At 32.9% G+C, this 27071-nt stretch overlaps 1 protein-coding gene across 1 annotated transcript; it reads right to left on the bottom strand.

The window, feature by feature from the left end:
• Positions 1-7749: 7749 nt before the first annotated feature.
• Positions 7750-14871, bottom strand: LOC123677128 (nuclear receptor subfamily 2 group E member 1). Its single transcript, XM_045613637.1, has 5 exons — positions 14769-14871; positions 13438-13509; positions 12457-12690; positions 8650-8873; positions 7750-8592 (listed from the first exon to the last, which is right to left on the bottom strand). The coding sequence occupies exons 1-5, from the start codon at positions 14869-14871 to the stop codon at positions 7903-7905; spliced, it is 1323 nt and encodes a 440-aa protein (XP_045469593.1). The 3' UTR covers positions 7750-7902.
• Positions 14872-27071: the final 12200 nt, after the last annotated feature.

Below are 27071 nucleotides of genomic sequence, written 5' to 3'. Positions count from 1 at the left end.
TTTTTTTTCGGCACCAAACTCATGTTGTCAGTAGGGATTTACGGTAATGCTTGATTTTCAAGCTACTTGGCTTGAGCTTGACTAGATTTTAGATCAAGCTCAAGCGCAATTCCTTTTAATACTGGTGATGTTTAATCGATTTTGTCAGTCATAATTCAAGAATATTCTAAATTATTTCAAAATTCGAAACGTACGATTCATAGTCATTTTCCGTGATCTGTCAATTTTCCTAACAGTCACACCAACTGCCAAGATATAATACAAAAGTCACTAGGATGTATAATCTGATTTTTTCATTGAATTTCGACAATAATTCACAAAAATTGACTGGAATAGAGAAAATATCGTCTAATACTCATTGCAGAAGGCAATTCGTTCGTGTTAGAATAGGAGCCCATTCTGCAACTTGTTTAAGAATATACTATTTTTTCGTAAAATTACCTAAGATAGAGGCAGTACACGCAACATAGATAGAGGAAGTATAAGCAATTTTTACATATCCCCAACATGGTTAGATTACGTTGTTGGATTGTGATATATTTTCAAATTCACAATTTAACTATATGAATGTATATTATATTGAATGAAATATATTTATTTGAGCGATATGCAAATTTGAATATTTGGAATCCGATATTTTTTCCTAATCGTCGAATTTAAAATGAGCCGAATATTTAGTATTTTCTCTTATTCTGTGGTTATGCCGTTCATTCTTCCACATCTTGTAGAACAAAATCGTGCGAGAATATATCAGAAACACACACAGTTTTCATAGTATATGTTGGTACTCTGAACTTACCGCCACGGCTTCATGTGTCAAATCAACAATTTTCCTTGAAGAAATCAGTTCTGCCAACCAACATTTTTCAATGCAAAAATCACTAAATGATATTTCTGCGCGCTTCATGTCAAATTTTGTTATTATTATATGTTGGTACTCTGAACTTTCCTCCACGGCTTTATGTGTCAAATCAACAATTTTCCTCAAAGAAATCAGTTCTGCCAACCAACATTTTTCAATGCAAAAATCACTAAATGATATTTCTGCGCGCTTCATGTCAAATTTGATAGTTGTAGTGGGGACAAAATTTGCTTACTGAAAAGGACATATGCTCCCTCTAAATTCTCTGATTAAAGTTAGAATATCGTCTAAGAATTGTAGTGTTCTATGGATATAAAGACTATTGAACAGAAATGGAAATATATCTACTGTTCTTTTTATTGGAGGTGAATAGTGCATCATATGAATGAATAAAATAATATGCAGAATTTGCGGTATTCTTTGAGACACATTCAAATTCACGCACAACCGCACCTCCAACAACAAATTTTCCTAATAACCTAAAAATCGCCAACCCTATATACCCCTTTTTTCGGAAAGGATTTAGCACCGTCAGGCCAATTTGTCAACATCCAATATTTTGGGTCAGGAATCAGGGAAAGATAACAATCTGAAGTTAATGCCGAGTCCAAAAAAGAGCGAATTTCTGGACCGGTCACAAAACGCGCCGCCATTTGTTTGCTGACACAACAATAGCCATTAGTGATGGCTTTTCTAGCCCCCCAACTCACCTGCTATTAGGGAATAATGCCCTCCGTTTTGTACAACACTAATCTTCTTCTTTTTCTTGCCGTTTCATATATCTCATTCTATTTTTTTTCTCTCTGGGCCGGTAGCCGACAGCTGTGGATTAACGTATAATAGGCGTATTATTTTGCCATTCTTGGAAGCTAGAACAGAGTGTGGAATTTTGCGGGCAACCCTTTGGTGCACGTCTCAAGAAGACATCATCGAAAAATGTTAGATCTAGGTATTTACCCGTTGGTCATCTTTCGATAATTTTGTATTGAATATTCATAAATTTATATGAGGAGAAACAGTGAAAAAATATTTTATAAAATAACGTCAATATACTTTTGAGATTCAAATGGACACGCTGTATAATTCTGTAATTTTCATCTCATAAAAAGCCAACGTTGGATAGGTGCAGTATATGGATGGGTGACCGGTCTGTTAAACATAAAATATGTTGCTTCTTGAGAAATGACTCACACATTTTCAATTTAATGGATTTGAAGTGAAAAATTCAAAGTTACCATTTAGATGGTCCCAAAAAAACATTTTTTTCTCAATAATTCGACTTTATTTGGTGACATACTCACTTTCAAAAGTCTCCTCTAACTTTACAATATCTTTTCTGTAGAAAGACTTTGCTTTCAGAAAAAGGATATTCTGGAGCTTTGTTTTGAGTTTTGTGAAAGGCCAGTATTCACTGGGGACCAGATTTGGAGAATAAGTGGGTGGTCAAGCAGTTGGAAGCGCAATTCGTTCAATTTGATCATGATTTTCATCGATATTTGGTAAGAAGCATTGTCTTGGTGAAAGAAAAAGCTTTTCTCTAGCATATCAGGACTTTTCTTATTTTCTGCTTCAAATCGATCCAATAACGTAATCATCACAATTGATGGTTTTACCTTAGTCAAGTAACAAGCATGCTTAATGCCCCCTTTATAACGGGTGTTTTTTTTCGAGGTATATAACTTTAAGTTGGCATTACTGTTCAAGATGGCGACCGATTTAACAGCTGTCAAGTGATTTATTCTCAGTTTGGTTTGGCAATTCACCACGAAAAGACTCACGCCTGAACAACGCTTGCAAATAGTGTAATTTTATTTCGAAAATAATGGTTCTGTGCGGAATACGTATCGCGCACTACGTCCATTTTATTTTGTTTAGCGATGAAGCGCACTTCTGGTTGAATGGCTAATTTAACAAACAAAACTGCCGTATTTGGAGTGAAGCTAATTTTCAAGTGTATGTCGAAACACCGTTACATCCAGAAAAACTGAATGTTTGGTGCGCTTTATGGGCTGGTGGATTCATTGGTCCGTACTTCTTCAAAAACGATGATGGCCAGAACGTTACAGTCAATGGTGATTGGTATAGAGCCATGATTACTAACTTTTTCATTCCTGAATTGAACAACCATGATGTCCAGGAGCTGTGGTTCCAACAAGACGGCGCAACATGTCACGCAGCTCGTGCCACAATCGATTTATTGAAAGACACGTTTGGTGACCGCCTAATTTCACGTTTTGGACCTGTGAATTGTCCTCCAAGATCTTGTGAATTAACACCGCTAGATTACTTCGTGAGGCTATGTAAAGTCATTGGTCTATGCGGATAAGCCACAAACCCTTGACCATTTGGAAGACAACATTCGCCGTGTTATTGCCGATATACGGCCACAAATGTTGGAAAAAGTCATCGAAAATTGGACGTCCAGATTGGACTACATCCGAGCCAGCCGTGGCGGTCATATGCCAGAAATCATATTTAAAATGTAATGCCACAAGATTATCTTGCGGATAAATAAAATTCATGTCAATCGAATAATGCATCGTTGTTTTATTGCAATTTAAAGTTCTATAGCTCTAAAAAGAACACCCTTTACTTGGTTATGAGTAAATCTTTATTGTAGTGTTCTCTTGGATTTTTTCCAAATATTTTGAAATCAATTTCCTCTGAAATTTTGTCGCTCATCTATTCAGAAATGCATTCCATCAAATCACTGTCTACTTCATAATTTTTTTTGGAATTTTATTAAGGTGTTTCCAGAGTAAATAATAGACAACAAGTTTTCAATGTGATAGTATAATTAATCCTTATATAATTTGATACCAAAATATTTCATTTTATATACAAACTTCCCTTAAAACTACGGAATAGAATAAATCATTCGAATAAAAACAAAAATCAACAACAAGTGTCTTTAACATCACAGTCCCTAAAGATATTTGCACTAATAGAATTTTAATATGAGAGTTAAATTTTCTAAGAGTTTTTGTGTCCTAGCCTAAATAAATATCTATATATTTATACATTGATTATAAACGGTAAGAAATATCATATATCAAATTAAATAAAATATCACCATCAACAATTGATAAGACTGAATACATATGGCCAAGTTAATGATAAAAATAAAGTGTAGAAAATAATAACACAAGGATAATAAGTAATTGAAAATCATTTTTCGAAACTGTTGTCAAATCAAGGAACCATATTGAATTATTTGGAATGAATTAAATTGGATACAAATCACAACATTTGAATGGATTACAGCTTTCAAGAAAAATATTCAATAACAAAATTCTCGTTTGGAAATGTGTTAAAACTCTTATTTACTCTTTGCTCCCAGAAAATTATATTCATGCAACTTAGTGATCTTCATTTCAATTCAATGATTTCGATAGTTTCAATCATCCTTAAAAACCTAACCAATTTCACGAAAATCGTTTTAGAAGTTTTTGATAGGTTATAAACTATAGAAAATAATGTTTCATTTGAGCATACAGAATACATTTAAAGTATATAAATTCATTTTATAGCCTAGTGTTTGAGTGGATAAATTAGGTACTCGAACAAATCCTGTAGGATATGAGGAAGACTACATTAAAATATTTAGTTTAATTCAACAAATGATAACAGGTTAAACTGAGAAAGTGAATCTGATGAAAATTGATTAATTCTATAGTAACTTCACATATTATGAATGTATAATGCCCATAATACGTTATACAGGGAGAAAAAAAACTTTGTTTCACTAGAGCATGAAAGGACATATTCTAAAGTATAGTTAACTATTTCATTTTCATAATTTTGATAATTTCTAGCATATTAGAGAACAAAATGGATACCCAAATTAAACCACGAGATACTCTTCCTAATTCAAAAAAAACCATGCTGATATTATGTGATAAATGATGATTCTGCTATTGCGATACAACAAAAATGCTACGTAAAGATAGACGTAAGCAAAATGTATAAATTGTCCAAAATATAAAAGGACTGCTGATACGATGGGCGTTATGTATGTACATATGCTCCAAGGATGAAATAATGCTAAGGCATTGGGTTGATAATAGTGCACCAAAAAAAATTGATATAACACCAACGAATATAAATATCTATATTCGTTGAAAACTGAAGTGCGTTTAAAACTTCTTGAAGGCCTGAAGGTTGTGTTTGTTGATCTTCTTGGTTATCAGGTTTTCAGCTCATTTATTTCCACACTTTCAGTTCACAAGTACGTACTCGATTTTGGTTCTCATAAGCCCCGATTTTGAAATCTTTCCGATCTTGATCATGGTTGAATTAGAGCAGGTTGCTTTCATTTGACTTAGTGGTTAGATCTCCAAAACAAGTATGTACTTGTCTTCCGCTCTCGTTAGCCCTGACCTACCTAGGGGTGTTCCCCAAGGTTCAGTCAGGTTACCAGGGTTCGCCGACGTGGAGGTGAGAGTCGGAATTGGGCAGCAACAGAATTGCTACCCCATTTGAACCCTCTCCTTTCGCTTCTCTCTTCCTTCAAAGGAGGGATATGTATCCTGCGCCATTTTACATCATCTATACATTGCATTCAAAGTCGTATATTTGCTTTCAGATTTTTTGAGGTATGTACCTCGTTGGTGATATTTATTGCACCATTTATAGTTTTACTTCAGCATTTGGGGTTTGGATTACTTCATTCATTCATGCTTCATTTGAGCTTGTTTCTTCTGTCGTCTGTTAATAATAAATTTGTTCATTTTTTTTCTGTACTTTTCACCGTCAACTTCTTCTCATAAGCCACTCTAGTATCATTTGAATATTTGGTGATCTGATAAGTAAAGGATAATGTTTCAAAACTCTTCTAGTTTAAAACTCAGCTGTTTCTTTACTCCTTGAGGTAAGTACCTCATTGAAATAATATCTTCCTGAACTTTAATCTGATATACTGCATTCGTACGAAGACTTATTTCTTTTGGTTTTATATATTCTATAATTCTAGATTGGAATTACTTGCTATCAATTAGTTACACATTAGATATTATTTTAATTGCACTATACCAATAAGGAAGGCTATGCCAATTTGAATATTTGTGGGCCTGAGAAGTAAAACTCAATTTTTCAAAAATCTCCTGGTATTAATTTCTCTTCTACTCCAGCTGTTTCTTTAATCATTTAGGTATGTACCTTATTGAGTTGACATCTTTCATTATCTATTTTTTATACTGCATTCTTACGATCGACTAATTTCTGATTTTATTTATTCCTTAATTCTATACTTAATCCTGGATTTAAATAACTTGTCATCAATCAATAAAACATTATATTTGAGATTGATTTGAAAAACACTATACCATAAGGAACGTTACGCAATTTGAATAATTGTTGTTCTGAGAGGAAAAATTCAATATGTCGAAATTCTCCTGATATTCATATTTCTTCTAGTTCCTATACACTTCGCCATCTCTTCTCTTATATTGAGGTAAGTACCTCTTTGAAGTAATATCTGATCCCATCTGATACACTCCTTTCTTACTTCTTTCTTCTTCTGGTTTTGGATACTTCTTCTATACTTTTTTATTTTAGATTTAAATTTCTTGCTATCAATTAGTAACACATTATATTTCGAATTCACTATACTCATACGATAGGATAATTTGCATATTTGTTGATATAAGTAGTAAAACTCAATATTTCAAAACTCTCCTGGTATTCTTATCACTTCTAGTCTTATAAACTCAGCAATTTTTTACTCTGTGAGGAGGTAAAAAAAAGTTCGAAACCTGCCTTCCAGTTTATTAAGGATATATTTAATAGGTCCATATATTTCATAAGTTCCATTTTTTATTGTAGTTGACCTAGACTTATCAACGTTCTTCTGGTAATTCTTTTTCTTCTGGTTTCGATATTTTACTATTCGAATTATGTAACGTTTAATTCGAATCTAATTAAATCAATTAATAATTCTCTTCTAATCAGTTCTTTGGTATGTACCTAGCTTATGTTATTCTAAATAAATATTTTGCTTTTCTTTGGTTTTCGCCTTTGATTCTGGTATATTTCATAGTTTTTACCATTCATACTCTTTTTTCTTTTGTTTTTATCATTTATGCTCTTTCATACTTATAATGACGTTTAGTGAATAAAAGTCATTACGAAATTTCGAGGTATGTATCTGTCATCTAAATCCTCATGGGAGATTTTTTCCTGGTTTCTTCAAGTGTGTTGAAACTATTTTCTGAGTTGAGGAACCTTCTATTATTAGGATCTATTTCCATGAAGTTTTATTGTTAATGGTTTTTCATTTCGTTTCAAACCATTTTGAATCCTGAATACGCATATTCTAATTATAATATATTACTTAATGTATCCTTCTTGATTGACTCGAAAACGCATTGAATGAATTTATATACTCGAGAAGGTTGAATATGAGTAATTTTTCAGATTGCAATAAATTCTATACGCTCAAATGAAACAAGTTCTTCCAATCCATGGATTTATGTTGAGTTTTATATGTATGAACGCATTATTTTTCTATATTCATAAGAATGGATAACGTATGAAATTTTTATGTATGTCTATATGCTTTGAATTGAAACTTAAATTAAAATTTAGATGTGTATGCTTGATATGATTCTAAACAAAAAAAAAATCGATAAGATCACAGAGTTGAATGAATATATTCTACCTTAAATTTTTCTGTTAGGTATTCGCTTTTGAAAATTGAAAATTGTTCAGAGAATTTTAATCAGAAACAGTGAAAAAATATTTTATATATGACAGTAGGTTTTGAAATCCGAAATTTTGTTATGAATCTTTGATTTAATGTTGCAATTCAAAATATGATAATGATAACCAGAAATTACATAGCATTCAAGTTTTTAATTTGAATATGTTGAGAAATGAAGTAAGGTTATTATTTTCCGCAGTTAAAATTAATATACAAACAAATGGCCAATATGTAATCAGACTTACCAAAAGGAAGACGACAGCACCAGATTGAATCTCCTGGTCCATCACGGAAGATTGAAGCAACCATAAGAAAGACCGGAAGATGACACATTACACAATTATCTTCCCATAGCTTGTTTCCGATACATATCAGAAATAATATTTACAATAGGGATAGCTCCAATGGTCTTCCTGAAGAACAACTCCTCGATCGTATAATTGGACACTTTCTTCAGGTGCGGAAGCATCAACATCAGCTTGGTGAATCTCAAAGGCTGATCCATATGGGAGGTAATGATGTAGTTGTTCAGAGTCTGCAGATGCTCGTCTTGCAACATCATAACCCTAGCTTTATCTGCTAAATTGTTCAGCTCAGGCCTAGTAGCGTTGTCTTGTAAGCTGGTAGCCCTGAACAGCACCACAGTCCTCAGACACTGATACTCGTGGGGATCAATCATCATGTGCTGGAGTTTGTTGAGGATGTCCTGAAAATCTTGAACCTCTGTTAGCAATGCTGGGTTTTGGGCAGCGTTACGGCCCAAATACGTCCCAGTGAGATCCAAACCTGGAAGGAACTGAGCTATGCTCAAAATGAACAGGTCTCTCCAAGCCTGCTCCAAAAGTTGCAGTTGGTCCTGCATGGGCAGAGTGATGAAACTCTGGATTGACCTCGCCCATTGGACGTTCATAAAGAGAAGTCTCGCCGCAGATTCACAGATGATGGACACCGTTGGTTCATCTGGTGTTGCCAACATCGGCAGCTGCGGTATGATTGGTGGAGTTGGCGGCAAAGCAGGAGGAGTAGCAAACTGCATAAAACGGTTGCTTTGATACTGCATCCAATTATTAATAAAGCTTCTACTCACCCTTGTGAAGGGGGTATTCTGGTAGAAAAATGGGTGTGGTAAGAACTGGATGACGTTCTCCATAGTCCTCGGTGACGATTGGGGAGATGGTGATCTACCCATGGTCAAGTTGAGGACCGTGGACTGTTGTGGTGTCAACATGAGTCTTGCGTTGGCTTCGGTGAGATAGGAGATCTGCTGTTTTTTAAGGGTTGAATTTCTTGGTCCTCGTTCGTGTTGTACTGCTAATGTGAAGAAAGAAACATGAATTTTAATTGGATATTCTTAACTATATATGGTTAGGGAATCATTTCAATGGGTAAAGAGGTCATCTGTCGTTTTCTTGGAAGTTATCAAAGATATTGGTATGATTTCTTTTGCAAATCATCGATTATTATATTATGGAATCGATCTTTGTAGTGTAATATTTCAATACATTCTCGAAATCTATCTAATAATAGATAATTTATTGAAGAAATTGAAAACACTTGATGATTTATTTTTTTATATGAAAACAGCGCTTTATACGAAAAAATACTTGAGAGATTCTTGTCACAAAGTGAGGGAGGAAATCGAAAATGATTTTTAGATTCAAATGTTTCCGTGGCGTACCATTTTTTTTGAGATCATCACCAGTATGCGTGCCAATGATGAAAATAAAATTCCCAATTTGTATGTCAATGAATGCGCAATAACTAGATCTTGAAAATCACCAAATTTCAATATCTTGATCAGTTTCCGAGCAAGAAATAAATAGTCAGTTTGAAAAAAAAACTTCAACATTCTGTATACGAAGCGTTTGCGAACAAAAATCGCAACTGTAAATATTTTTTTCATGGAGTTTGTCACACATATTCACTTACACTCTGTATGAACTGTATCTGTCTTGTCCTTGCTGTTTAATTGAGAAATATTTTCTTGGCGCCAAGAAAATATTCCCCAACCCTGTATGAAGGTATCAAAATTATTACCTGACTGAAATAAAACAGTATTTTTCTAAAAATTTTGAAACCTCATTAAATGCCACTCAATCATTAACTGAGGTTTCATTTCAAATATTCTCTCATCCCTTTCAAATAATATATCATTAATGAAGACTGAGTCCTTAAAATGGGATTATCCTTTAAGTTATTTCAAATCCTAATGAAAGGACCCTAATCAATCTTCAGTAATTCTGTAACTGCGAAAAAATGTCGTTTATATTCCTACATCTTAATCATTCTTTTCTAGGAACCTATTAATATCCACTTCAAATCCTTTTCAGAATAAATTGTTGACACAACTTGACAAATGGTTGAATATTTTGAAAACGAAATCCAATTAGGCATCCTTTCTTCAATTTTAAGTGAGATATAATTATTCAAACATTTCTACGAAAAAAATGCCTGTTTAAATTCATAATTTGGGTAGTTTGAAGGTAAAATAATTAGGAATTCGAGAGAAAATAATTTTTTGATTGATTCCAGGAATGAAGACAAAACAAAAATTATCAGTTTCAAGGACGAGAGGAAATTGTAAGAAAAATATAAGCGAAAATAAATTTCAGATAAATTTAAGTACATACTTCCTCTATTGATATGAATTTGGCAGGTAACTGAAAAAACTTTTATCCTTCTTACTTTACTTCAATTTTCTCTCGAATATTCGAAATCTTTTTTGATTTTTTCCGTCCCAGTTCAGTCAATATCCTTTTCCCCTAAATCTACCATAGTTCAACTATATTTGCCCTACCCTCAAGCTAGCTTTCTTCGAACAACCCCTTAAATAACATAACTGGCGTATCTCCCTTTCAATGCGTCCCTTATGAAGCTATCGAAGCAACCCTTAAAATAAACACAGTAGCTAACAAAAATGAAATTAGGATGAATTAGGATATCTCGAGTGCCATTGAATCTTCAACTGCACCTGGTCACTTTAATAAGTCTCGAAGCTAAAAGTTGGCCTAACAAAAGTTGTTACTTTTGATTTCCTTCGAGCCTTGGATCGACGGAATGTTAAGAAACAGTCTGAAGAGTGCTTAGACGTATTCTTGAGATCTAGATGGCGAAGTACAAATTGTTGAGACTTTTTTTTTGTTTGGAAGAGGTTAACGTTGAGAAGGCATTCTTAAACATGCAGGGGACTATAAGAAAAAGTTAGCTACTTTTGTTATTTGAAAATAGATGAAAAAAAAAAGAATTTCGTGTGCTGATAAAAATTCACTTTTAGAAAGAAAAAATATAATTGAAGCAAAATCTTAGCTGAAGAGTTTCCGGGGTCTGCACCAGAAAAATCAACCATCATTGATTGGTATGCTAAGTTTAAACGTGGTGAAATGAGCACCGAAGACGGCGAAAGCAGTAGACGCCCAAAAGAGGCTGTCACCGACGAAAAAATTAAAAAACATTCACAAAATAATTTTGAATGACAGTAAAGCGAAGTTGATCGAGATAGCAGACATTGTGGAGCTATCATCTGAACGTCTACATTATATGATTCACGAATATTTGTACATGAGAAAGCTGTGTGCAAAATTGGTGCCGCGCAAGCTCACAATCAATCAAAAGCAATGTGGTAATGATTCTGAGCTGTGTTTGAAGCTGTTTAAGTGCAATAAACCTGAATTTTTGCGTCGATATGTGACAATGATGAAATATGGCTCCATCATTTCACTCCGGAGTCCAATCGACAGTTAGCTGAGTGGACTGCACACGATGAACCGAATCCAAAGCGAGGAAAAACACAACAGTCAGCTGGCAATTTTATGGCATCAGTATTCTGGGATGCGCAAGGTACCTATAATATCATTGATTACCTCCAAAAGGGTCAGACCATCAACAGCGATTATTATATAGCGTTATTGGATCGTTTTAAGGATGAAATCGTTAAAAAACGGCCTCATTTGAAGAAAAAAAGGTGCTGTTTCATCAAGACAATACGCCGTGTCACAAATCAATGAAAACAATGGCAAAATTGCGTGAATTGGGCTGCGAATTGCTTCTGCATTCACCGTATTCGCCAGATCTGGCCCTCAGCGACTTTTTACTGTTCTCAGACCTCAAAAGAATGCTCGCTGAAAAGAAATTTAGCGCCAATGAAGAAGTAATCGCCTAAACTGAGGCCTATTTTGAAGCGAAAGACAAATCGTACTACAAAAATGGTATCGAAAAGTTGGAAGATCGCTATAATCGCTGTATCGCCCTCGAAGGCAACTATGTTGAATAATAAAATCGAATTTTGCCAAAAAAAAATTGTTTACTATGATAGACCTGGCACTTTTCAATTGGCCTGTTAGGTACCTTTGAACAGAATATAAAAAGATCTGAATTCCTACTTTTGATGGTTCTTGAATTCACCAATATGAATTTTATCCACTCAGTAAAAGAATGCGCTTTATTCCAGTTGCAGAATAGTTATTTATAATACAAGTGCAGAAGGCATTGATATTCTTCCACGAGTTCAAAATTCAAAAACTCGCCACTTCGTGGCTCGTTTTTGAATGAACGAGTGGTAGAATGAGCCTTCTGTACGAGTATTATACATTATTTTCTCTAATTCATTGCATTTTTATTGAAATTAATGAAATATTTCCATAAATATCATTTAGTGATTTTTGCATTGAAAAATGTTGGTTGGCAGAACTGATTTCTTTAAGGCAAATTGATGAATTGACAGATAAAGCCGTGGCGGAAAGTTCGGAGTACCAACATATAATAATAAAATATAACCATGAAAACTGTGCGTTTCTGATATATTCTCGCACGATTTTGTTCTACAAGATGTGGAAGAATGAACGGAATAACCACAGAATTAGAGAAATAACAATTCCAATTGAAAATTTTCACTCACCGTCTTTGTTCATGCCAGCCTCCTCACATTTCTTCAAACGGCAAGCCCTGCATTGATTACGATGAACTTTGTCAATTATACAGCTTCCTCCTTCTTTGGCTTTGCAGGTATATTTCCTGTCTCTTCTGATAGAACGCTTGAAAAAACCGGCGCAACCGTCGCAGGCGAAAATGTTGTAGTGCTTTCCCGAGGAAAAGTCACCACAAACACGACAAGGGATGTCCAAAATCCTATCTGAAAAAAAATTCGGTTAGAATTGGGAAAGTTGTAAAAAACGAACAGCAGGCAAACTTGCTGTTTGTACACTCTCGTGCAATAACTGATTGCGCCGCCTATTATACAGTCTGAGTCAAATTCAAGAGGAAAAGTCTATTTATAATCTAGATATAGGTACATCTTTACGAGGTTGATATAACTTATTTGATTCTATAATAGGTATTTCTGAACCATTTCATGAAGAATTCATCGGTACTAGAAAAAGTACTTGCACCTTTGAAGTCTCATTGAAAAAGTGATTCAGAAACGTTTTTACAGGATCAAAACATTTTCGACGACAGAAGTTCCAATTTTTCTTGGATTTCAATTCTCGTCGATGAAATAAAACTTTATAGACTTGATATTTAACTTGAAAGCTGTAGTGAACAAACTCTTATTCACGGGATATTTCAATTAGCGTTTGAACGTTTCTGTTCAAAGTTGTCATCATCAGAGTATACAGGTTTCTGAAATAACAGTTTGAAATGATAAAAACTTGTTGTTGTTGAGACATGCCAACAAACTATCATCTATCTAGATCATGAATACACTTTTCCTTAAAATTCGATCAGTATTTTGCATATTATTTCAATTTATCTTCAAATTCCTTTTCGTATTGGAGTTTTCTTGGAAACATTGATTTCTATGTTTGACTTTCATTGACTGTTGAATTAAGTAAGCTTGATCTAAATTTTCATTTAAGAATCCTTTCATTTTGTTATGTACCTTTCAACTTTTTCATTTTTGCTGCCGACAATATAACTCTCTTGAAATCTTGTTTCACCACTTTAAATCTTCCTGAAATTTTCAATAAAAGTAAATAAGTGATTCATTTTTTTTTGTATCTATTTTGTTAGTTGCGAGAATTATAACTACATGTTGATATGACAACTCCTAAAAAAATCTGAAGAATTTTATTTCTAATTACTTAATCGTAAATGGTTATTTACCGTAATGGTAATTTTTATATTGATTAATTGAATAATAAAATGACTACATTGTTCTATATTATTTTCAGTTTTTTCTAAGGATATGGGTATTATTATTCGAATTATTTGGTAAGAAAAAGTAAGCAAAACTAATCGATTGGGACGTAAATATGAATCGATTTAAAGAAATATGAGAAAAACATTTGAAAGACAAGAATATGAATTCTTCCGAAGTGTATTTAAAAATTTTTTCTTTCACTGTTATTTTTGAAAAAATCAATTCTTGATGAAAATCATTCCCAATTTAAAGTAAATTTGATAAATTGATATTAACTGAAAATTAATATCAAATTATCTGTCGAGTTATTTCAAACAGAAAATTTGATATTGAAAGAACGGTGCTATTAATTGAGAATGAAGGATCTACAACATATTTCTATTTTCACAAGAAATATTCGAAGATGATAGATATCAACTACATAAAAGTTGCGGGCGGTTCTAAGAAAATGTTTGTAGAATGAAGAGAAAAATGAAAATACGAAAAAAAATTAGCAGTATAAATTTTCCTTAGTAATGTGAAATTTTCAGATTAAATATAGACATAAATTGAAATAAGTCTTGTACATTGAACTGGATATGCAGAATAGAATGAGAAACAATTTAATCGAAAAAATTGAGTTAATAAACAATACAAATATACAATACTAGTCCAAAATTTTGATTTTAAAGTGAAACATGATTATCTTGGATCTCGAGTGATGAAAATTGTTTGAGTTGTGCAATTTCAATTATGTAAATTCAACTTTATGTTAACTTTGTCATTATGAAAAAATATTATTGTATCTCTAGTTCTCCAACAACAAATTTTGAATATTCACGTTACGTAAGGTTAACATTTGGTTTTGAGCTTGAATTCATACACAGTTATTGTTATAAATTAAAAAAAAGAGAAGACTATAAAATAAACTGAATTGGTTATCCTTAACTAGTGGCAGGCTACAAAAACTAAAATTCAAGATGAGAATAATAAAAATTTAATTTTTATCACTGACTAGGTATATTCGTAACTAAATGAGTTGTGTATTCAGGACGAAGTTACTATACTACAAAAAAAAAAAAAAAACTTACTTGATGTAGAATTTGGCGGTTTGCCTTGTGCTGCAGCAGCTTCAATCCTTTGATACCTAGTATCATCCGGCGAAGTCGACAACGAACCACCAGAACTCAACATTTTGTCTTTGCTTAACTAAACAAACACTCGAAATATATCACTAGATCCGTCTAGGGTAGCTTGGAAGCTTTAACCACTAACTACAACGACGTCTACTCTTAATCTGACTAACTGAACAACGCATTTCAGACTTTTAAGCTTTGCCACAAATTTCTGGACATGTGTTAAATCCATTATCCCTTGTTTTGGCCGAAACGGCCTCCGATTGGTCGGAACTTGCCCTTCTCCGACTAGGGGTGGATTTGGCCACGCCCCAGCTAGTTTTCTAGGGGCCGAATGGAGTGAAGCCAATTGAGCTTGATGGCGGTGGGGGTTGAATTTGTAGCTTTAGGGCTTTCTCAGGGTCTTACATGCGACAGGTAATTCGTTTTAGGGGATGAATTAGGTCGTCAGGGTAGATCGCGAAAATTTCTACCCCTATTGTGCAAGGGATGTAATTTTCCGGGAGGAAAATGGTGGAAATGATGGATATTCTGGTAGAGGTGCTAGCGATATGAAGCAACCCTTGACCTTACAGGGGTAGGTTGTCGATATTGTATCGGAATTTCGGACTAGCTTTTGCTCACGATATCGTGACCCTGAATGAACCCTGATCAATTAAATCAAGCCCGAATGTGGCTTCAGATTGAGCTTATGAAAATTGATGTAGTTTTATAGTATCTAGGAATGGCAGAATTGAAATGAAATGGTCAAATAATACCTATGGTTGAAACCGTGCGAAATCTAGATTTCCTCTTTTTGATATTAAATCCATGTTGTAGGTTGTATCACCAAAATAATTGAAAATTAAATAAAAAATCCAGAAGTGACCTGGTAGTCACATACAAAATTTTCTTATTGAGTACAAATTATTAGTCACTAATTTATGCATAGATTAGATTGACTCGGTCTTTACTTGAATAAAATTCATTTCAATTGAAATTGAATGATTTTTTTATTATTACAATAATAATCACTTACAATTATTTCGCTACGCAGTAGCTTCTTCAGATCTTACAGTAGTTATTCAAAATGCAAAATCTGAAGCAGCTACTGTGTGTAAAAACAATTATTAATCAAATACATAATGAAAAAGGTGGAAATAGACTTAGGGCCAGTTGCACCATTTGCCTAAACATTGATTAAAAATTTAAACATTGATTACTCTCTGATTTCTTAAGAGAAATCAGAAATTAATCGATGTTTGAATTTTAATCAATGTTTAGGCGAATGGTGCAACTGGCCATAACTGTCATTTAATTTCGATTGTGCATAGATATTGGGTCATCAAAAATCAGTTTGTTATTCGAGCTAGATGCATTGATCAAATACAACAAATTAAGTCATTTACATCAATGCTTATCGAGGAAGATAAGATACCTAGATAATAAAGAGATTTTACATATGAAACGAAATGACTTAATCCAAAAATCACCAAGGCGAATAATCAAATAAATTTGTAACTACTTATTACAGAAATATTAATTTTTCATTCGCCATTAACCTTCCAATATACAGAGTGATTCCAAACTACGGTACGAAACTTCAGAGAATGATTCGCTAGATCTTTTCACGAACAAAAAAAGATCTGAATATTTGTCCAGAGTTACTTCGTTTCCGAATTTGAATTTTTAAAAGAACGGTAGGTATTTTTAAATTATCGCTATTTTTTTCTGTAGTTTTCATTTTTCAGATTAAACAACTAAAATCAACTTTTCGATGTCCTGTGTTCTCTTTAAATCAAGGCTTCATTTTCGAGAAAAAACTCTGTATTTAATTCAATTCTGGTATTTCGTTTTCTCGAAAACGAAGCTAAATATATAACCAAAAAGTTGCATTATTAATTGTGCATATCTTGAAAAATTAAACAAAAAAGATATTGGCATCCTTTTTTCCTCAATATCCTTGGCTATTATGTCCACTGAGATCTCACAGAACCTAATAATCTACCTAGGGCTTAATAAGCGCCTTATCACTTGAAATAACTTTACCAAATTTCAACCAAATCAGTTCAAGATTATTTATGATTAGTTTTAAATAACTCCGTTTTTTTTTTAACTCAAAGCCCTGTATCTCGGAAACGAAGCAACTCCAGACATTTTTTGTGGAACCTTTTTTGACCTAAAGAACCACCCTCTGAAGTTTTGTAGCATAGTTAGGAATCACCCTGTATATTTAGATTGGGTATTTATACAGGGTGCTCTTGATTTGGAAGTACAAACAAAAATGAGTGGTTCCTTGGATAAAAAATTCCTATAAGTATAGTTCCGTAAAGGCTTTGTTTTCGAGATAGAAGCTATAAAAGTTGAATTTTTTTTTCATAGCATCTGCACTTCACTGGATATGCAACTGAAAATCGGCATAGATATTCCAAATTAGAGTTTGCATCTCGTGGTATATGAATTTCGGTTGAAAATCTACAGGGTGATATTTTTTCTCCAGAACTTTTTTCTGTTCGACGATGGTAAATGTGAAAAAAAACTTTGATCTAGTATTAAACTTTCTATTACTTGTAGCTTTATCGTATCTTCTCAATTTCGTTTGTACCCCTAATTTAGGAACACTCTGTATATATATAAAATTATTTACAGTAAAGATAAGAGAAAATTGTTGATCGCTTAGCAATCTGGAACTCGATTGCAGAAATTATCATAAGGACCAGAAAACTAAATAATATAATTGTTAATTTCCAGTCCAAAATGTGGAGAAGCCTAAGTTTGATGATTCTACATTCATTTGTTTATGCTTCAAATTCCTCAGTAACAATGAAAGAAAATTTGAATCAGAGAATAAACTAAACAATTATTTATGAAATATAATAGTAGAAAGAGTTTATGCACTTTAGAATTTTACACGCAAAAATTTATATTCTGTAAAGTTTTGTTAGAATTTTTTTTTCAATAAAATTTAGACGTTAGAAAGAGATGAAAAAATTCTCCTCAATAGGAAGTATTAGTCATTATAGTTGACAAATAGATGAATTTATTTAACTACCTGAAGATTTTTTTTGTTGAATTCATGAAAAGAATCCCAGAAATGACATTAAGTGGAGACATTCAAATTTAGTTTACATTAGCATCAGTAGATGTTCAATTGTGTTTTTAGTATTATGGAAACATGAGAATTTCCTCTTCTAGGAAACTACCCCTAATTGTTCATCCGTAAAATTTTAGTATTGTTACAACTTTCAGAATCCAATTAGAGAAAAATCTCTGAAATTATCACCTATAATAGTCCTAAGAAGAAATATATTTTTTTGGAACAAAGCTGTTTTAGATTGATGGTTTCAAATTTGTTATATTTCTGAAAATTAATTATTCGAATTTGTTTCTTTCAGCATTAAACAGATGAATAGATACAATAGAAAAATTTGAGATATATGAAAAATTATCAAAAACGAGATATAAACATTCATATCACAAAAACATTGCATACAAAACTGGGGTAGTCTAGACAGGTCCATGTTCGAAGTCTGTTGAAAGGGATGCAAATTTTGGAAAAACCAGGGAAGTACCTACCTGAGTACCTTAGGTAAATTAGTCTAAAAGACTATCTTGTTTGGAATAAGGTATCATAACAATTGGATATTTATGGTTTTTGGTTATTAACAATTTCTTCTGGGTAGGTACTCGAAAGCACTGGGATAACGACTTCTCACTTCTAGGGTTTCGGAAACCGAAAAGAGAAGTATCGATATAATTGGATTATAATCAACTGAATAAGAATCTTGCTAGAGTAGATTTCGGTAAAAATCTTCATGATGTTTTGATCGTATAGGCCATTGGGTATAATTTAGAAGAGTTTTGCTTGAATCAAGATAACTTGAAAGGTAACGTACCTATTTGATATTATTATTATTTACAATAGAATAGAGTAGGCGTTTCCACGCATAAACTCAAAATTACAAAAATAACATGAAATTCATAAACTACTGAAATACTAGATCCTTTTCTGATGCACCACCTTTATTGTTCAATTGTTCCATTCCTAAGAAAATATTGTACCTTTAATGAATAACGGTCTTGACAGGTTCATTCATAAAATATTGCTACGTCTACCGGAGAATTTCCAGAGGTTCATTCATAAAATTTTACTACGTCTAGACCGTAGAACCATTCATAAAATTTGAGAAATATTGATAGCAAAAGATTTATTGACAGTCCCAAAAGGAATTATACTTTCGAAAAACGATTTTTCGGAAAAAATGGACGAGACAGTTGAGTGAAGGTAGTTCTTAGTTTCGAAAACAATTTTATTCTCACGAACATTTTGATGGCTCAAATATTCGAAATGGAAAAAAAACCAAGAAATCCAGGAAATAAACTAAACATTAAAAAATTCTTGTATATTACAATTACAAACAATATCTGAAGAACATTCGAAAAAGACAATTTCAAATAGTTTACTGAAGACTTTTATGTTGAATTCACAAAAAGCTTACCCATCATCATTTTCATGAAGAGAGACCTATAGAAGTCTTGTATATTGTACATTTGAATTCAAATTTTAAGTAAACGTTTCAAATAGTTCAGAAAGAAAGAGTTTTTGATCAATAAGTGCTAGAGTCTCTATAACGGTCTTAAGGACTTATGAAAAAAGTATTGAAAACAAATAATCCTCCAGAACTGGTGGACAACTAATAATTTAGAAATTTGAAAAAATAGTCTTTGCTCCAGTACTACACTTTTAGTTCCCTTGTAGTTTTGTTGTACCTTTGAGAAAAAAATTCAAATTATTATAAAGATCCAGTTAGTGAACTGTGATGAATAAATCAATTATAAATTTGATACTTATTCACTCAATCTAAAGCGAATGAAGATTCGAAAAACTGGTATAATCATCACAAAAAAGTAGGACTACAAGAAACATCCTGTATCTGAAAAAAGTGTTTGCGGGCCTATGTTCATAGAAATTTTTCTTCTCAAAATTATTCAGGGAATCTTGCATTTTGTTTTACTTTCAATTGAGAAATACGTATATGCATTTTCAAAAAAAAAAAAAATGTCTCAGACCAGAATTTATTCGCTGAAAATGTTCTCCTCAAACGATTTTATCTACATTTTCCCTTCAGTTTTTGAGTATTTCTAAGAAAATAGTTAAAGATCAAACGTCCGATCAAATCCGAACTAAAGCCTCCCACACATCTCAAGACCCACCCCCTTAATCCTGAACTAAAGGCTCCCACACACCGGCGGTTCAACCTCACGAACCTCGAAAATCCCCAAACCCCCAATTTCAGGGGGTAAGAAAGCCGATCAACGAATTAATTCCTCCAAAACCCACCCCCATCCGTGCAACAAATTGATTCATATCTCGCGTTCACAATACCGGGGCGCCGTGGAACTGTCTGGCAAGGTGTCATCCTGAAATATAGTCCCCAGTTTTCCAGAACGGATGGATCAGCATAAACCGACAAAGAAGCCGTAACAGTGGAAGCGCAACGTTCCAGATACGCGCGCCTTTGTTGTCGGAAAAGCGGAAAATGGAATCATTGTATTGTGATTCATCTCCGGATGATATTTTTCGCTTAAGGAGTTCGTGATTTTCGCTATAACTGTCTAAATAGCTGGAAGGATGTATATTTCACCGGCGTTCGGGTTTTACAGGTACGGGCTCAAGGAATTTAGAGCCTAAAGGGGGGAAAAATTTTTCAATTTAAAATTTTTTTTAAAATTTTTTCCAATTTATTGGTGATGTCTATTGGCCATATAAAAGTGGATATTTTCATTCTCATGAATATTTCTCGAAAAATAGGAGACACCATTCGAATTTCATAGTTTTGTTACTATCATTAATATTTTTTTTGATGACTCAGATATTCGAGATATGAGAATCTGAGAGGAAATCCTCTAACTAGAAAGAATTGGAATATTAAAAATCGATATAGTGTACAAAACTACCTGAAGTTTTATTTTGTTGAATTCATGGAAAGCAACCCAAAAATGACATAAAAAGGGGTCCAAAGTTCATCTGTAATTGAGTTTACTTTTATTTATTTATTTATTTATTCATTTCAACGGTACAACCATTTTACATGATAACGAAAAGAAATAAACAGTAATAAAACAAAGGAAATAATACAGCTCAGCTGAGGCCCAGAAAATATACAAAAAAAAAAAATATATGAACATGAAACAGTTTTATTCAATTATTGAAATATCTTTTTATCGCGAATAGGGACTCATTCAACAAATCCAAACCCGATTCATTAGATGCTCTCATCGCCCTATCCACTGGGTTGTTATAGGAATAGTTCCTGGTATGAAACTCAGGTACAAGAAAATCTCTGTGACGCAAATTAACATGCACTGCATTGAAATTCAATGTTGCCAGTAGATAGGGGCAATCAATGAGATCATTAAGGAGCTTATAAACAAACATTATCCCGAAATTTTTCCTTCGTTCCTGAAGAGTTTTCAAGGATAAGCCGGACATCAATAAACCATAGTCAATCTCACCAGACGGAATGCTCCGCTTATAACCTATCCATCTCAAAAACTTTTTCTGTACTTTCTCAATATTACCGATGTGAACCTGATAGTATGGTGACCAAACAGTAGAACAGTACTCCAAAATGCTTCTGACGTTAGTTATATAAATATTTTTTAAAGCATCGATGTCATTAAAATCTTTTGTATTTCGTTTAACGAAACCCAGCATTCTGAAAGCCTTCCGAATGGTTAAGTTGATATGGTAAACAAAATCAAGCTTGGAATCGAAGTAGACTCCCAGATCCCTTATAACCTCTACCCTATCCAAAAATTGCCCCGCCCCCCGTTTACATTAGCATTACTAGATGAAAACTGTATTACAAAAACATAAGAACTTTCTCTTTTAGGAAGCTACCCCTAATTGCTCATTAGTATTGTTACAATTTTCAGAATTCAATTAGAACAAAATTTTTGAAACGATTACTAATAATCCTAAGAACTACACAAAGAATGAATCCTTTTCTTTTTTGACCAAGCCCTTTCAGAATGATGGTTTCAAGTTTGATATATTTCGAAAAATTTGTTATTTGAATTCCTTCAGCATACAATTATTGAATATATACAGTTCGTTTATAGTCTTTTCATATAAATTTAGAGGACACAAATATTCGAGACATAAGCATGAGATGAGAAAATTCTCCCAAATAGAAGGTAGTGAAATATTAAAAATCGTTTTAGTCCACTAAAGGACGAATTGAACTACCTGAAGATTCGTTTTTTTTTTCGTTGAATTCATGAAAAGCAACTCAAAAATGACATGATGAGTATTCCAAAGTTCATTTGAAATTGAATTCACATCAGCATCAGTACACGATTAAACTGTGTTTTTTTTATTCTGAAAATATAGGAATTTAATCTTTCAGGAAGCTTATTGTTCATCCGTGAAATATTAGTATTCTTACAATTTTCAGAATTCAGTTAGCAAAAAATCTCCGAAACTATTACTGATAATAGTCCTAAGAACTACTCAAAAAAGAAATACATTTTTTTGAAACCAAGCTCTTTCAGATTGATGGTTTCAAGTTTGATATATTTCGAAAAATTAATCATTTGAATTTGTTTCCTTCAGCATTCAATTGTTGAATGGATACACTTAATAGTTTTTTTGCCATATAATTTTGATGACATATAATTTTGAGTCCACAAAAGGACGAACTCATTTAACTACCAGAATTGTTTTTTTTTCGTTGAATTCATGAGAAGCATCCCAAAACTGATATTGGAATGAGTCCAAAGATCATTTGAAATTGAATTTACATCAGCACCAGTAGATGTTTAACTATGTTTTTTGCTACCTGAAAACATGCAAACTAAGAAATCTACCCTTAACTGTTGATCTGTCAAAAATTACTATCAATATTAAAAATCATTTTATTCTAGAAAAGATGTCCGGTAAAGATTTGAAAAGAAACGAATTTGTTTAAAAACCTAAAGGTTTTTTTTTGTTACAAGCATGAAAAGCAGAAGTTCATTGCAAATTGAATTCAAATCAATTACAGTAAATGTTTAGTTTATCGGTGATATTTATTGTTCATATTAAAGATCAAAAACACAATAACTTCTCTAGAGACTTGAAATTTTTAAGATATGTTTAGATCTCTAATACCGACTAGGCAATAGTTTCAAATCTATTTATTCTTCAAGTTGATCGCTTCACCTGAATCGTAGGAAATTTGAGAAAAGTACCAAAAAAAAATCAAGAAAATTTGTCTTTATATTTATTATATTTTTCACAAAACCAATGCAGTGTAGATATCCCACCTACGAAAATAAGCTCAAAGTATTATTTATTATAGTTGTAAATAAACCTTTCCTGTAATCAATACCTACCCCTCGAATATTTGTGAATGAACTTGACAGCTTTCAAACGGACGTAGTAAAATTTAACGAAAGGGATTGGTAAAACCAGAGATTCATTCATGAATATTAATATTTCTTGGAAGTGGAATAACAAAGAGACGCCAGCAAAATATTTGCAAATTATCTATACCAGCAACCATTTTATTGATATTTTTGTGAACTACTTGTCATTTGTTGGGATTATTGGAAATGATGAAGGTTCTAAATCAAAATATTTTGGATATCTATACTCAACATAATTAGAGAGTAGGCTAAAATTTTGTCTCGTTGGAGTCTCATTTATGAATGAAACTAGGTTTTACCTATCCCGTCCATGATATTTTACTACGACACTTGACAGCTTTCAGGTTCATTCATAAATATTCGAGAAATATGTATTGATTACAGAAAAGGTGTATTTACAACTATAATATTACACTAAACTTATTTTCGACAATAGGATAATTTGAAGGATTACAGTCTTATACTTTTGTAATATTTTGGATCTTCACACCGACAAAGGTTTGAAAAAAATAAGACACCTTTCATTCGTCGAATTGTTGAAACATTTTATACTGTTCAGGGTGGGCAAATTTCGAATTTTTAGTACTACAGCTTTTAAACCAGAGGAGATAGACAAAATCTGATACATTATTCTCGGTCTCTTTTTCTGAGAAACTAACAAGGGTAGTATTCATTTTTGGCCACCTTCTTTTGTTTTCGAGTTATAAGCGAAAATTGGAAAATGGCGATATCGAAAAACATTTATATCTCCGCTAATAAAATGATAGAGCTCTGAAATTAAACCATTATATAGGCACTTTTTTACGTAGAATCCAGTGGCGCACTCGTATTTTCAAAAGGGTCTTCAATTACGAAGCTATGACCCAAAGTTAAGTTTTTTTAAATGGAAACACTAGATTTCTGTGCCTTTTCTTGAAAGCTTAATCTTTCCTGGTTTCAAAAACATATAACATCGTATGGTTCAAAATAAATAATAGGTCAAAAATCTTTTTTTATCTAAGAGTCCCAATATTTCTATGGTTTCAACTGTCGATGAGCACAGAAAAATTGAGCTTTCTATAACAAAAGCAGTGCCCTTCCGTCAATCTGATTATTTCTATGCTTTTAACTAATTTCTACAAAATTCGAATCCAGATAGGTTCTATAAATTTTTATCTAAGAATTGATTTGGAAATAACGAAAAGATCCACTAGATCGAATGTTCCAATCGAAAGAGTTGTAATGAGATGGATGTATCAGAAGATTATTTTCATAGATCTCCAGAATGAATACGCACAAGTACCAATGAATTTCAAATAGCAACAATGAAACACTGCATATATGATTGAACTCAACAATATAATTACGAAGGGAACAAACAAGAAATAATATTTAACCTAATAATGACAACAATTGCACAATGCATAGTCGACACATCTACTCGATATTTCGCACCGAATTCAATAAATGAATATTGGAAACTGTGTTCAAGCAACCTAGGAAAATTTCTCCGAGTTCATTTATATTTTCGAAACTATTTTTATAAAATATATCTAGATTTGAATTTTGTAAAAATGAGTAAAAAGCATAGAAATAATCGGATTGACGGAAGGATACTGCTCTTGTTATAGAAAGCTCAATTTTTATGTGCTCATCAACAGTTGAAACCATAGAAATATTGGGACTCTTAGATAAAAAAAGGTTTTTGACCATTTTCTATTATTTATTTTAATACAAACCATACGATGTTATATATTTTGGAAATCAGGAAAAATTAAACTTTCAAAATATGGCACAGAAATTTAGTGTTCCCATTTGAAAAAACATAACTTTGGGTCATAGCTTCGTAATTCAAAACCCTTTTGAAAAGACGAGCACGCCACTGGATTCTTCGTGAAAAAAAGCCTGTATTATGTTTTAATTTCAGAGCTCTATCATCAATATTAGCGGAGATATAAATGTGTTTCGATATCGGCACTTTTCCAATTTTCGCTTATAACTCGAAAACAAAAGAAGGTGGCTAAAAATGAATACTACCCTTGTTAGTTTCTCAGAAAAAGAGACCGAGAATAGGGTATCAGATTTTGTCTATCTCCTCTGGTTTAAAAGTTATAGTGCCAAAACATCGAAATTTGCCTACCCTGTTCATAAAAAACGTTTCTCGAAATTAAATACAAGTTTTTCCCAAAAAGTGGAAATATAGTACTTCTCATTTAATTTCGATTCAAATGAATTCCCATCACATAAATACCGAGCCAATCCAATAATTAAAAACGTTTTTCGAAATCTTGGGGACGATATGGCTAAAAAATTCGGCGTCTACCTTCATAGCTTCGAATGACAAAGCCAGGAACTGTACGTAAAAAACAAATGAAGAGGGGTGCGTGGCGAAATGAATAATATTCAGGGGTTAGATTCCATATCTCAAGTATTAATAACTGAATACCACAGATGGTTTTGATGCTTCAACGAATTAAATGAGTTTTTGAATGCAACCGTATACCCCTGTATTTATTATTAAATTTCATGTCATATTCATCCTTGTTATTCGAAAAATGAACGCTTACACACTATATTTAAATCTGCATTTTGGTTTTCTACTTCTCTTGATAAGAATTTGACGAAAATTGAAATTTTCACTGTTCATTTTTTTGATCAGAAAGTTTCAATATCGAGGTGATTTATGAAACCTAGCAATTTAAAGAAGAAATTATTATTAGAGTTGTGGGTATTTTTTTCTTATACTTGGGTTTTTGAACGCTCGTTCCCCGAACAGAGTGCTTATTTATTTCGTCACCATGTTTGTAATTTTCATTTGTGATAATTACATTGGCGATGAATTTTGAATTTTGTGAAGTTTGATTCTAATAGGCCAATTGAAAAGTCCCCGATTTGCCATAGTAAAACACATTTTTTTGGCAAAATTCGATTTTAATATTCAACATAGTTGCCTTCGAGGGCGATACAGCGATTTTAGCGATCTTCCAACTTTTCGATACCATTTTTGTAATACGATTTGTCTTTCGCTTCAAAATAGGACTCAGTTTCGGCGATTACTTCTTCATTGACGCCAAATTTCTTTTCAGCGAGCATTCTTTTGAGGTCTAAGAGCAGGAAAAAGTCGCTGGGGGCCAGATCTGGCGAATACGGTGGATGCAGAAACAATTCGAAGCCCAATTCATGCAATTTTGCAGTTGTTTTCAATGATTTGTGACACGGCGCATTGTCTTGATGAAACAGCACCTTTTTCATTTGAAATGGGGCCGTTTTTTTAACAATTTCTTCCTTCAAACGATCCAATAACACTAAATAATAATCGCTATTGATGGTCTGGCCCTTTTGGAGGTAATCAATGAATATTATATCTACGCATCCCAAAATACTGAAGCCATAATCTTGCCAGCTGACTGTTGTGTTTTTCCTCGCTTTGGATTCGGTTCATCGTGTGCAGTCCACTCAGCTGACTGTCAATTGGACTCCGGAGTGAAACGATGGAGCCATGTTTCATCCATTGTCACATATCGACGCAAAAATTCAGGTTTTTTGCACTCAAACATCTTCAAACACTGCTCAGAATCATTAACACGTTGTTGGTTTTGAATGATTGTGAGCTCGTACGGCACCCATTTTGCACACAGCTTTCTCATATACAAACATTCGTGAATGATATGACACGTTCAGATGATATCTTCACAATGTCTGCTTTCTCGTTCGACTTCAGTTTACGGTCATTCTAAATTATTTTGCGAATTTTTTTGATTTTTTCGTCGGTGACAGCCTCTTTTGGGCGTCCACTGCGTTCACCGTCTTCGGTGCTCATTTCACCACGTTTAAACTTAGCATACCAATCAATGATGGTTGATTTTCCTGGTGCAGACACCAGAAACC

Source organism: Harmonia axyridis, chromosome 3, assembly GCF_914767665.1.
Source record: "Harmonia axyridis chromosome 3, icHarAxyr1.1, whole genome shotgun sequence".
In the NCBI taxonomy this organism is placed as follows: Eukaryota; Metazoa; Arthropoda; class Insecta; order Coleoptera; family Coccinellidae; genus Harmonia; species Harmonia axyridis.
This window is presented reverse-complemented; position numbering and strand designations above follow the sequence as displayed.

Coding starts and splice junctions, on each gene's coding strand:
- LOC123677128 (XM_045613637.1), bottom strand. CDS start 14,871: ATGTTGAGTTCTGGTGGTTCGTTGTCGACTTCGCCGGATGATACTAGG. Junction 13,510..14,768: donor ACCGCCAAATTCTACATCAA/GTAAGTTTTTTT, acceptor TGAAAATTTCAG/GAAGATTTAAAGTGGTGAAA. Junction 8,874..12,456: donor GGCTGGCATGAACAAAGACG/GTGAGTGAAAAT, acceptor TCTTCACATTAG/CAGTACAACACGAACGAGGA.